Source organism: Beta vulgaris, chromosome 5, assembly GCF_026745355.1.
Source record: "Beta vulgaris subsp. vulgaris cultivar EL10 chromosome 5, EL10.2, whole genome shotgun sequence".
NCBI classification, from domain to species: Eukaryota; Viridiplantae; Streptophyta; class Magnoliopsida; order Caryophyllales; family Amaranthaceae; genus Beta; species Beta vulgaris.
Window position 1 is genome coordinate 10,025,196 of NC_079206.1, and position 13,439 is coordinate 10,038,634.

The 13,439-nt window shown below is 33.0% G+C and overlaps 1 protein-coding gene across 1 annotated transcript; it reads right to left on the reverse strand.

Moving 5' to 3' along the window:
* LOC104892654 (heavy metal-associated isoprenylated plant protein 30) lies at window positions 1–8,213 on the reverse strand. The gene is made up of 3 exons (XM_010678638.4): window positions 7,609–8,213; window positions 3,960–4,035; window positions 1–599 (listed from the first exon to the last, which is right to left on the reverse strand). Exons 1-3 carry the CDS (start codon window positions 7,780–7,782, stop codon window positions 277–279), a joined length of 573 nt encoding a protein of 190 aa, XP_010676940.1. The 5' UTR covers window positions 7,783–8,213; the 3' UTR covers window positions 1–276.
* Between the last annotated feature and the right edge of the window lie 5,226 nt (window positions 8,214–13,439).

Consider the following 13,439-nt stretch of genomic DNA (forward strand, 5'->3'; position numbering starts at 1 on the left):
TTTAAGAAAAAAGAGAAACTATATACAATAAGAGAGGATTTGGTCACGTAACATAGTAAATAAAGAAATAACACCATGACATTCTTTTTTCTTCAGTGATGCATATATATAGGAACTAGATATTCCCACACTCCTAATTTCTCTCTTTTTTTGTTGAAAAAGATGGTGAATAGGAGGCTAAAAGACTAGAACAACTGCATACATACAAATAGTACATATACACAACTCCTAGTCCTAGATAAGAGAGAAAAGATTGTTACATGCATGACTAGCTAGCTACATGATGGAGCAAGCATTGACATTATCATCATTGAACATGTTACTAACTTTATCATCACCACGAGATGAAATAGGTAGGGTGCCATGTCTATCACCAACATTATATCCATGTCGATAATAATTGTAAGACTCCTTGTAATCGTGGGTCCTGTCCTTGAAATAGTTGGTAGAAGAAGTGAAGTAAAGAGGAGGGTTAGGGTAAGGCCAGAACTCCGCTCTTTTTCCAGACCTTCTTATTGCTTTCAATACCTTGTTTCGATCCACATATCCTATTACCGTTACCTTTTCCATTGGTAGTTCAACTTCTATAGAATCAATTCCTGTACATCATGTATATTTATAAGGACTAAAATCATTCGTATAAACAATATAGGCAAGATATCAAATGCTTAATTGTAAAATTTAATTACTAATTAACTTGAAATATATAAGCAAATTTATTCTTCCTTTAAGTCTTTGTTTGACAAGAGCGAGAGGTAGTAGCTCAGTGGAGTACCACCCCGAAATCTAGAGCATTCTCCTAGGCTATTTAGCCTTGTACCCAGCCATTGAGCCGGTGTGCCCTGTAGGCTAGTAGCCTAGCAGGAGTTGGTCTTTGGACCAATTATCTTTTCAAATAATAAAAAAAGTCTTCGTTTAACAATTTTTTTTGTAAAAAGAAGCTATGAAAAAACAAGAAAATAAAATTTTCAAAACAATTACAATTGAATCAAAACTTTTTGGAGGAGAGGGGAATATTTGGGAGGGAAATTTTTACACGTAACTATATAATCTTTCCCTTATTGCTTCAAAATATTCTAATTTACTCTAAAATTGCTAAATCACTTAGAAGTAGTTAAAATCTTCATGAATTTTAAAGGAGCAACTTAACGTCTGCATGGTACATAGTACCAAAGTTTTTTCGGAAATCATAAATAATGTAACTATTAACTAATAACGCATATTTAAGGACACGACTCACTAAATTGGAGTAAGAAATTTAGAGGATTAAATTTCAGTTTGGTCACATTAAAAAGCATGGTCTTTCTTAGTCAAATAGAAGTATTAGATACATAAATTAGTAATAGTACTATAACTTTATAGTTGCCCCCATTTCAATTTGTAGTATGACCCAGCTAGCCGAAATGTAGACATCAGGGGACTTAATTATTGACGAAGTGAATGTGTTATCATCATTCCTCGATCCACTTAGTTACTTTCCACTTATGTTGGGTGCTTTAGTCATGACCTAGTCTATCCTTTTGCATAAACTTTAATTAAACTATAAGTAGTATCTAGGTATATTGTATTATATCATAATTTTCTAAAAAGAATTGACTTTTTCGATTCTTCTAAGAAATAAAGATTGAAGTTGTACTTCTTAATAGACAGTAAGACAATATTGAAATTTTCTTGTGTGTTTCAGTAACATTAATTGTGTATATATATTATACACTTAAAACTTACCTATTCATAAAAATTTCAAATGAGTAAATAAGTAGAAAATAACCTAAGTTTATCATACTTACATGCAGGTGTTTTGTGGATGTGTTAGTGTTTCTCGAGATTGAAAATGAGATTTTCAACTTAAAAAAAGATAATTAAAAAAGTATAATTCTACGTTTATGAATATGGCTATAATAATGAAAATTAAAAGAAGCGTTGTTTATGTGGCATCACAATTGTCCTTTTTCTTACTCCTACCCTCTTAGTTTCAAGCGCAAATTGTTATCTGAGATGGTGTTTGATATATACATTCCACTTATAATATGATTTACACAAGAATTAATAAGAGTTACAAATTTATTATTACTCTATGTAAGCTTTTAAAGTTAGAAGGTATATGAAAGTATCAAAATAAAATTAAGAAATACACATATAAATAAATTCAATGATTTAATTGGATTAGAAGATTGTATATAGGACCCAAATCCTTTCTAAATAATGAGAAGGTTGTACATAATTGAAAAGCATCTTATAGTTTCTTATATCATCTTTTATAGAATTTCTAATCTATTTAACCTTAACGTCATATTAAAGTTTTACTCCCTCCGTTTCCTAAAGATCTTCCCACTTACTGTTCCTACAGATACCAAGGAAAATCAAGTTGTGTGGGGCATGGTGTGAGTAAAGTAGGAGAGAGAGAGAGGTTAAGAGAAATAAACAAATAAAAAGGGGTTAAAGTAGGTGAGAGAAAGGGAGTAAAATTGAATTAATAATGTAATGGTGGACCATATGATAATGACATAAGAGGGTAAATAGGAAAATTTGTTTTGCCAAATAAGGAATAAAGCAAAAGAGGAAAGATCTTTTGAAAACACTCTTAAACGGAAAAAGGGAAGATCTTTAGGAAACGGATGGAGTATTCCATATACTTGTTTTAAATTTTAAGAAGAGGGCAACTCTTTTTACATGTTGATAAGTGATAACCAAATAAAAATAAATATGGTTTTCTAGAACAAAGGAGAAAAGTTGTACGTGTTCCACGCTTTCTTCTTTTTATTATTTCCATCTTTCTTCTACCATCACAAATGCAAAGCATTTATAACTAAAGGAATCTTTATAGTGGACTTTTCACCAAATCACCAAACCTATTAAGCAACAGCAATTCTACCGAAAGAGTATTTTCAAGACATAAATTAATATAACGTTCCCGAATTCACACTAATTTAGTATGTGCAATGATGAAATTGCTATTGGGATCTATAGCAATATGCTTAATACAATTGGAATATCAACTTTTCTTGGCTTTAATTTGATTTATCGCTTAAACAATTATTATGGGTCTTAAGGATATGTTTTACAGGGATACTCATCATATTGTGGTCTTTCTAAGTAATGCTAAGAATAAAATTTGTTACTCATATTAGGCAATTAACTACCTTGGTAAAAATATATATAAGACAAGTTCGGCAATAACTTCTTAAGTATTTTTATATTTGATCAAGTTAAAATCTACTAAACGCGAAAAATAATGTCATATCATGAAAGAATATATTAAGACATCTTTTTTAATGGCTAATGTGGTCATCTTGTCAAAAGCTAAAATAAGTAGTAGTTTTAGATAGATCTATTTTTTAATGTAACTTATGAAGAGATAACATTTTTAGTTATTCAACTAATCCAACATCTATCTTTTACCGAACACTAATTGTTTCATTTGGTCCCATCTTATTAGAACTAAGAGGATGTTTGGTATGGAAAATTTTGATCTAGGAAACGGATTCAAATAAGTGTTTCTATTTCTAATTGTTTGGTATGAGTGTTAAGTAACAAATACCATTTCTAAGGGGAAACATAATCCCCCCATTTGTTACCCTTATCAAACTAGTGGAAACAAATCATGTTTCCTTCCTCAATCATAATCCTCTCAATTGTTTCCATTCCACTAAGATACCAAACAACAATTAAAGGTAATGGTTATTATTTCCATTTCTCCTCCTTATCCAAATCATTTCCATTCCGTTTAGGTTTTCCATACCAAACACCCTCTAAGGCTCTAACACTATTATTCTCTATATCGTTATAGTAATTGTTTTAAAGAGCACAACAACTTTTACCCATAGACTTGAATTGTTCTCATATCACATGATAGCATATGAGGTACACACATAAACATGACTACATGAGAGCAATTACTAATTTGCCATGTTTGTGTGAACAGTATAATAATCCAGGATATATAATAAATGGAAATATACCTCTAAGTTTCAAAATGGCATCCTTGACAACCCTTTCACAACCAGTGCAGCACATGCGAACCTTTAGCTCCACAGTCTGCGAAACGAAAAGTAAAGAAACAATTGTGACTTGTGAGTGTCGTGTGACATTATATAATAGCAAGATGCCAATTTCATAGAAGTATATCAAAGTTAAAATTCTATTTGTGGATTCGTATACTAACTTTGTGCCGTTTGCTTAAGTCCCTTTTGAGTTGGGATTTGGCAACTATTATTAACCTATACTTGTTTTATTCTTGTACTTGGGATGTAATTTGATTCTAGTCAACTTTATAAGCTCTATAGTGACTTAGGAAGGAAGAATTAGAATATGATACTCCTTAATAATATGCACTATATCTTCATTTTATTACCTAGTTGCATCTTGATTATTCCCTTGATCAATGTTGAGAAAAAAAAAGAAAATATACTATCTCCATCTTCAATTAGTTGCAACATTTGTTTTTCTTTTATGGTCAATCAATCAAAGATTGAGAGGTTTATGGTTGAACATGTAATTGAAAAAAGATTGTCACTAAATCAATCATGTCAGCAAGACAGGAAGGATCTATGCATGATCTGACCCCGCATATGAACCTGTTCTTCTAGTATACAACTATTATTTTCGTTTCGGGATTGGATTAGGTAAGGGCAGCGGGTCCCCGGATCAAAGATTCAAAGCCGAGAATTGTTAGAGTGAGACTTTCTTTTACTCAACTTTCTCTCTCGTGCCTTTCTTCAGTTTGTTCCTGTTTGTCTATTCGGGACGAAAGCTCTTACATAGAGGAAAGAAAAGAGAATTTTGACTGACACATACTTTTTTATCCATCAACGTTGACCCTATTATTTCATTAATATATAAGGTTCAAAAATGTGTGATCACTTCATTACATTAGTTTTGATTTTGATGTATATCCTCATGCATGTCAACTTTTCACAAATTTTCTAATATGTAATCAAAATTTATAACGATCAAAACAAAGACACAAAGACATATTTCGAAGTCTAGCTAGTATTGCGATTAGATTAAGACAAAAGGTATAAAATATAATAATTTTAATTGGAAATTAGAAAATGATTCATACTACTCTCTTTCAACCCAAAAAAGAACAAAGAATTAAAGTCCAATAATGATTACGCACTAATTAACCAAAAAAAAAAACTTTAGGCGAAGGATTTGAATCTATAGTCTTAGCACGTCCAAGTCATATGTCAAAAGTAGAGAGACAACTGATCTTTACTACTCCATAAACAAGCATATCGCGAAAGGGATGCAGCTAATAGGGCCAAATTATTTCCCTCTTTTCCGGTTTCACCCCCCTACTATATTTGTCCACTACTTGGGCTTTGTAACTTTCACGAAGTACTACTTTGGTGGAGAAGTAGTGCTTGTTGCTAGTTTGCCACTTGATATAAGTTGTAACTAGTCTATAAAACTAATATGTTAACAGATATTTTTCGTAGAATATTTTATTCCATGTAATTTACATATAATAAAAAAGAAAAAGAAAATGCATTGCATAAAAATATAAGATTTGAACTCTTGATAACAAGCATATATGCTAAAATTTTAACCATTATACTTGATGTTATTATTTCAAGATAAAATTTTAATAAAAGAAAGATATAATTACTCAAAGATAGCCTGAAATTTAATACTAGTTTAAAGTTCAAAGAATTATACTCAATGAAGTACTAAAATTTCAAAGGGCAGACAATTAATACTGTCTAAGTTAATACTTCCTCCGTTTTTAAATAAGTGCCACATTTGCATAATGTTTACTATTTATAATTTAACCTTTAATTAGCTTTGGTGATTTATATTTTAGGAAAAACATAGTCATGCGTTATCTTGTTAGATTCGTCTGAATGTGAATTTTTTTAATATCAACTTTTTATAATTTTTACTTATTGATAATTGAAGATATTAATGGTTAAAATAATGCATTGGCAAACGTGAAAACAAGAAGTGTTGCACTTATTTAGAAACGGAGGAAGTATATTATAGAAACAATATAGTAGGATTGCTAGAAATTATTGTACTTTTCATTTTAAAACTTCTTTAGATAATATGCTATAATTATGGGCATGTTTTTTCGTGTAGTATGATTATTGGCAAATGATATCATGTGGTGGTAAATATAATAAAAGGACAATTCAAAAATTTTCTCATTAATACTACCTATGTTCCTTTTCAATAGTTACACTTAAGGTTGTTAAAATCGGGATTCTACTTTGAATCGTAAGGTGGTCTTAGAATCGGATCGTAAAATCGAATCGTAGAATCGTAAGATTCTATGAAAATGTATGATCTGAATATTGCTCATTTTCTAAGTTTAAAATGACTAATAATTGAAAAAAGTAGTTGTTTAGCCAATAAATAGGCGATATTGACCATATATGTCTATTAATAGCTTTGGTTTCTTAAATAAATTTGATTTAGAAGTATGAGGTTTCCGTTGGTACACAAAAATGCATAGAATCGTGTAGAATCGTGAATCGAATCGTACGACCATATTTGAATCGTAAAATCGTAAGATTCTAAGATTTGAATCGGGATTTTAACAACTATGGTTACACTTAACCTTTTTACGCATGTCGATATTCTAAAAGTACATATTCAGACGAATCAAATAAGACCCCACACGATTATATTTGCTCTTAACCATAAATCACATATGATAATCAAAGGAAAATTTGTGAATAATGTCAAAAGTGAAAATATAACTATTAAAAAAGACCAGTGATGTAGTATTATCTGAATGGGTAACGAGATACATTTTGTCTTATATTCATGAAATAGGAAAACACGGTTAAAATATTAAAATTATAACATTAACTATATCCTGTTTCTATGGGATAAAAGAGTATTACTAGTCAGGATAATTATCATCAATATTGTGCATAAACTCCAATACAATTAAAAATATGTTCGATAAATAACTTTCTCGTTAGTCTAAAAACCACTTTTTAGCCCGATTGGAAACGGTAAAAGTAGCTTTTTATCTTTCGGTAATCATTATGCCACGTAGAAATACAATTCGAAAATCTTGGAGATAATTATGAATTACGGAATCCAAAAATAACTTTCAAAATATTTTAATTAGTTGAAAAAGATTTAATTATACTACATAAGATTTACAACCGTGGTAGAATGTGAGGAATATCTTCTGATCATAACTACGGTCAACAAGTAATTTTGTTAAACATCCTCGCAAGTTGCAACACCTATTGCTAACCGACTCTAACTGATAAAGCAACCCGCCAAGTCAACAAGACGTTAGATCACTAACAACGTGTACTTGCTAAAAAAGACAAAAAAAAAGGTTTGAGGCAACGTAGTAAAGTTCTTTGTAATTATGGTAAAGAATAAAAATGCGTTACTAGACCAACACCTCTAGCAAATAATTTAATTAGTTAAGCTTATTAGTTGGTCTAATCCTTTGATGAGCTTAGAGGCAAGGGCTAAATAACTCCGATTCCACCCTTTACTTAAGTTTGATCCCCTAACGTCAAGGTTATGAGTGACATCCGCTATACAAACTTGTACTAAATACAAGTAACATGCAACAAAAACAAGTAAACGAAGGTGCATGGTTGAACAAGAAGGAAAGGGTGGTGGCAAACAAACCTGCAAAGAAATAGGTCGAGATGACTTGCCCATATTGTAGGAGAAATACTTAGCGTTGCTCGTAACGCGTAATCGATGATTATGGCTATGAGTATGATTACGATGATAGCCAAAGAAACCGCAAGAAAGGGTGGAAATGAACAAAGAGATGGCTCTTTTAAAGGTTTTTGTCATTACTAAGTCGTGTTGAAGGTGTATGTATTTATACGAATCGTGCGTATATTTGTAAACTAAGTTAAGGTTTATTGGTAAAGATATCAGAGTGATTAAGGAAAGATAAAGATGAAGAAAAGAGTAACCCTGAGGTTGAGGTAGAAGATATTCTTCTTGCTGTACTTGCACAGAGCATCGCTTCTCCCTTCCCTCCTTTTAATAATTTTCTCAAATAATATTCCAAAATTCCAAAATTCTATCAATACCTTAGGCTCAAAATCACTCCCTAATACTGGACTCTGAGGAGAAGATCAGCTGTTTCTTAGCTTGTGTTTAAATTTGGTTGTTTTGGGCTGCTTTAGGTATACATTAGTTTTTATCTACTAATGTTAAAGTTGTAAAATGCGCGCCCATGTGGGCTAGACATATTATTCATTGCTAGCTACCATGTCCTACCCTATGTCAAGATATATTATTGATGGAATGATGGTGGTGTAAAATATTAGTATAACATACCACCCTAATTCTTTTAAGTACATTTGCACTATTTATGTAGTTCAGTTTTACCGTTGTTTTCTTTATTCATACGTCATGACTATTGATGGGTCTGGACTGCATCTATTAAAAGACTAGAGTTTGGACAACTTACAAGGTTAAAGGAGGTTATAAAGGAACTTAATTACAAGGTTTGGACGACTTCTCAAGTTTAGTAAAAGTTGTTTATTCCTCTTTTCATGTTCAATGCAGGACAACACTTACACTCACATGTGGGTTGTTCGTGAGATCTCACATTCTAAAGAGATTAAAAAGATATAGTACATCAATGAATCATATTCCTAATTTAGATGCAACCTAAGATATTTGTATCTTGAACCATATCGAGTATTTGTTGTTTCAAATTGTGATTACACATTCTAAAGAATGTCAAATAGAGAAGGGGAAGGGGGTGTTTGTTTTGCTACATATATCGAAAAAATGTACAACTTAGGTATCTCAATTCTCAAATCATATCATACTTACATATACAACAATATTACAACTCAATAAAGTCCAAAAAAATTATTACAAGTCAATAAAAATGTAGCAATACTAAGATTGTGTAGGTATTAGCACTATGCAAGTATGCACATAAGATTTTCGTATAGGTTAAGTTAACCAAACATTTGCATACCTAATACTATTGTTTCCATCCAAATGAAAAAGTTAGCAGATTTGATCAAAAGTCCTAAAGAGACGGCAGAAAAGAAGGAACCGAAATCCCTTTAGGCAGGGAATAGTATCCACAATACATTAAACGTATAATTTATTGATATTATGCTTTCTAAAATTTAATTAAGAAGAGAAGAAGAAGAGAACCTAACACCCAAGCAAAGTGGTGACAATGGCATGGGAACAAAAGGGGTCACAGAATATCAGGTCTCCAATATGGGATATGAATGAATAAATTTTGTATTTAAAAAAAAAAAAAATGATGATATTTGGACAACATGAATGAATAGTTAGTAATCAAAGATATATCAAGAATGGATTCGAAAACCCGACATATATTCTTTAATATCTCCTTTAAGGGACACCTATCAATAATTTTTGCGTCTATACCACCTCGGAAACTCACTACTCCAACAAGCACCATCTATATATTATCTGCTCACTCTTAAAAGGTAATATTCCTACTTTTATCTCCCCCTGTGAAAAAGGCTTTTTCTTGTACTATTATCAATTCTAATTGTATTGTATAGATCACTCTATGGGATTCTTATTCTATTTCTACTTGGGTTGGGTTCTTCTAAACAAATATCCAAGTCAATTAGTACAAGTAATTGAACCTTATTCCTATCATACATCATGGATCAAATAATGTTAGAAAGTACTAATTGGATGATGCCCCTTGATCAAAACATGAAATTTTGGCTTAAGCTTTTACCTTTTAAGGGAGTGTTCAGCAATAGCTTTTGAGATAGCTTTTAATTAGTATTCGTATTGAGTCAAAATTTCGATAATGGTGAAAAATTGTGTTTGATGAATCAGTGATTGGAGTAACTTTTGGTGTTTGAACTAGTATTTTGGAAAAACTATAAATATTAGCTTTTGGGGGTAAAGGGAGCGTTTGGAGTAACTTTATTTTAAAGATTAAATATAGTTTATTTTTGTTATTTTATTTAAGCTAAAAGCTAGTTTCACCAAACACTAATTATCATAAAAGCTGTTTTTACCGTCAAACTCTAACAAATAATATTTGACAGCTGACAGGTAGTATATCAACTGTAACTACTTCTGCAACTAATAGCTACCGCAACAACTACTTTTGCTAAACATACCCTAAATAGTTTTTATTTACTCAATTGACGTACCTATAATATACAACTTTTTTTTTCTTCTGCGACATGTGGATTAAAAAAAAATTAAAGGATGCTTTCTCTTCACCTCAAAAAAATAAGTTTCAAGTTTAATAAGTTATAATCAATTCATTTAAGTTCATATTAGCTCAACTAAGTTTAAAGAAGTTTAATAAAGCTTAAAGCTCATATCAGATTTAGTAAATTTAGCTAAGTTTCACATAACTTCAAATAAGTTCCAACACCTTATTGAATAAAAACTTCAATAAGTTCCAATACATTCATGGAAATTCAGTTTAAGTGGATGCACCTAAGAAGATACGAATATATAATTGTTTGAAAAATGTGTGTATATCTCTTTGTCTTCGTCTCACTAATGACCCGATTTTTATCGGCCGATGCACGAGTAACTTGAATATGAAGAATAGGCTACTTTTTAGCTCGGCACGACATTGGTCCTAAAAACATGCATGCCCCGGCCCAAACTAGTGAGTTTTGGCCCGAAACGTGCCACTCTTTTGGGCAAAGAACAGCCTGATCCATGATCATCTATAATCTTGATGTGTTGGGTTGTTGTTTGGTAATCATTTCTCATTTAATTATTAAGTAGGTATAATAAGAGTTAGTGCCTATCTTTGAGATGAAATAGAGAGATTGGGCCAGTGTGACAAAGAGATATTTCCTCCTTTATTTTTATATTACAACAATTGAGTTTTTATGCACTAGTAGAAAAAAAAATCATATTTTGCGTCTCCTCATTTGCGTTGAACATAAGAAAACCCGACGCCGGTGTTGAGGAACAGACTATTTGCATCGGATCAAAGTCGATGTACGATGCAAATAAAACAGCAAATGAGTAGAAGGATAATTTGCACTGGATGACTACGAGCACACGACACAAATGATAAATGCCAGAAGGTTAGTTTTAGATCCAAACTATTTACGTCGGACGGGCCATGTTGAAGGTGGAAATATGTGCGTCAGGTAGGCTTTCGGGTTTGACGCGAATCACCAACCAAGCCTGCCTACTTCTCCCCCTTTTTCTTTTGGACTTTGGAGTTTCTCGAACCCTAATCTCTCATTTCAAGCGCCCGCTTACTTTCCCCCCACACTATTCACTTATCGCTCTCTCTCTTCCAACGATTCTCTTTCTCCCAAACCACTCCGGCGAAGGAACACAACCGCTTAATTGTATCCCTTCCTTCACCATCGACTCTCTTTCTCTCTCCTCCCTTAACATCTCTACCTCCCCTTCCCAGATCTCCGGCTCGTGGACCCTACACTTCTCAAATCCTACTTCGCAACATCGTGGCCTTTAAATTCACATAATCATCATCATCATCTTTCTTGCGGCAGAACATCGTGGTGTTACTCTCACTCTCGTTGATATTATTCACGTCTCCACAATATTTCGACAAGAGTTGATGGAGATTTGAAAGCGGCGATAAAAATGGAGATTTAGATTATGGTTTGATTCTTAACACATCACTTAGATTTGAGGTTATATTTTTATGTTTTCCCCTAAATTTGATTATTTTAGTTTCCTTTTGGATCTATGTATTTCAAGTTATAAATTTGTAATTATAATTTTTTTCATAATTTAGTGTAAAGTGGGTCCTTTAAAGATTGGAAATAGATTTTTAAGTTCTTATTTGTGTTCGATCTGATTTTTTTGGGTTTCAATTTTTTATTTTGTTTTTGTGTTAGATCTGATTTGTTGATTATATAATTCAAAGCATGTCATGGTAATGAACACAAATAGAAGGAAGTTTAGCAAACCATGAACTCCTTAACTACAAATTTTATAATTTCGTATTATTACTGCCATTTGTGTCGCATATAGCCCAGGATGCGACGCAAATGTCTCTGCCACACTTGCTGCTTATGAACATGTATGTTGGACAGTCGTTGTCATGTGCGTTGGATGTTCCCCATGCTCCGACGCAAATGGTTCAAGAATTATGTCATCTCCTCATCTGACCCATATCTTGCAGAGGACATTTACGTCGAGGCCTGTAGCGTCAGACCGTTATCCGATGCAAATGATGGTCCAGCATCCGACACAAATCGTAGATTTTGTATTAGTGATGTTTGTTAATGCACAATTTTAACTAGTTATATCTTTAAAAAAAATTTAGTAAAAATTAAAAAAATTGATATTTTGAAAGTATAAATCAACATAAATATAATGGGTTTGGGTGGAGGTGGTGGTATAGGGGGAAGGAGTCGGGAAAGAAGACTGGTTAGCAGTAGGGTGGAATCTTCTAGTTCTTCTTGTTTGACCGAAACCAGCTCCTTCCTCTACTCCTATCTTTGGAGAGATCTGGCAATAGAAGGTGATAGCCCTGTATATTCGTTCCCATGGTTCGATCCTTCTTAGTAGAACACGACGTGTTCGAATTATGATCGCTTTTACACAAGAAAGGGGGACTGTTGGCCCTTACCGCCTTCCTTAACAAGCCCTCGACTCTCCGCCAGTCCAAAAGTTGCCCACTTATGTTAAGGATTTCAGGCTCATTGCTTGTTATCGTGTACAAAATTATAGCTAAAATCCTCACCTCCAAATCGATTTTGGAAACGTTTCGAGAACTCTTATGAGTTTAAGAAGCCATGCTGCTAACTCTCACTTTGGTCTTAGCGTGTTAGCCGCTGTCTCATTTCGTATAGTGATAACGTTTTCTCTTTCTTAGCGCTCCGCTATCCGCTTTATTCTCCGAATATGCGCATTGGAACTCTGGTTACGCGGCAGTTTCAAGAGCATTCCGCCAGTTTTTGGCGACTTTCACTTTCAACCTGGGAACCACCTGAAGCTAGCATTCCTAGGAATGGTAATGAATATAACATGTGCGTACCTTTCAGCTGAAAAGTAAAAGGAAACTTTTCTTCTACCTTCATGAGTCTTTAGGAGGGCTGAGAAGGTGCTCGTTTCATATCATACTTGACATTGCCTTGACTTTAGATTTGGTTGAGCCTCTGGACCGCCAAAAAAACAGTAGGAATCGAACCTACAAATTACCCCCTCATAGCTTTTGCGCTTTAATCATTCGGCCATGAATGCAAAAAGACTCTGTGAGAGATCTGAAGATCAATCTAATTTCATTGCTCAACGAAAAAAATTATGGCTCAATAAGGACAGTTGAAACAGGAGAAATCAGCCTGAGTTTAATTAGTCCCATCCTTATCAGTACAAGTAGCCAGAGGAGTGTATCGAGGGGGGGAAAGGGGAAGGCGTTACACCATTCATGCAGGTTGTGTGGCAAATGGTGGTGGATAGGCAATGGGGGGCCTTTGGACACACATCAACGTTCTTTTTCTATTTCGATTAGCGTATTCGTCTAACGA

Coding starts and splice junctions, on each gene's coding strand:
- LOC104892654 (XM_010678638.4), bottom strand. CDS start 7,782: ATGACAAAAACCTTTAAAAGAGCCATCTCTTTGTTCATTTCCACCCTT. Junction 4,036..7,608: donor CTCGACCTATTTCTTTGCAG/GTTTGTTTGCCA, acceptor TTCGTTTCGCAG/ACTGTGGAGCTAAAGGTTCG. Junction 600..3,959: donor TGCCATTTTGAAACTTAGAG/GTATATTTCCAT, acceptor CATGATGTACAG/GAATTGATTCTATAGAAGTT.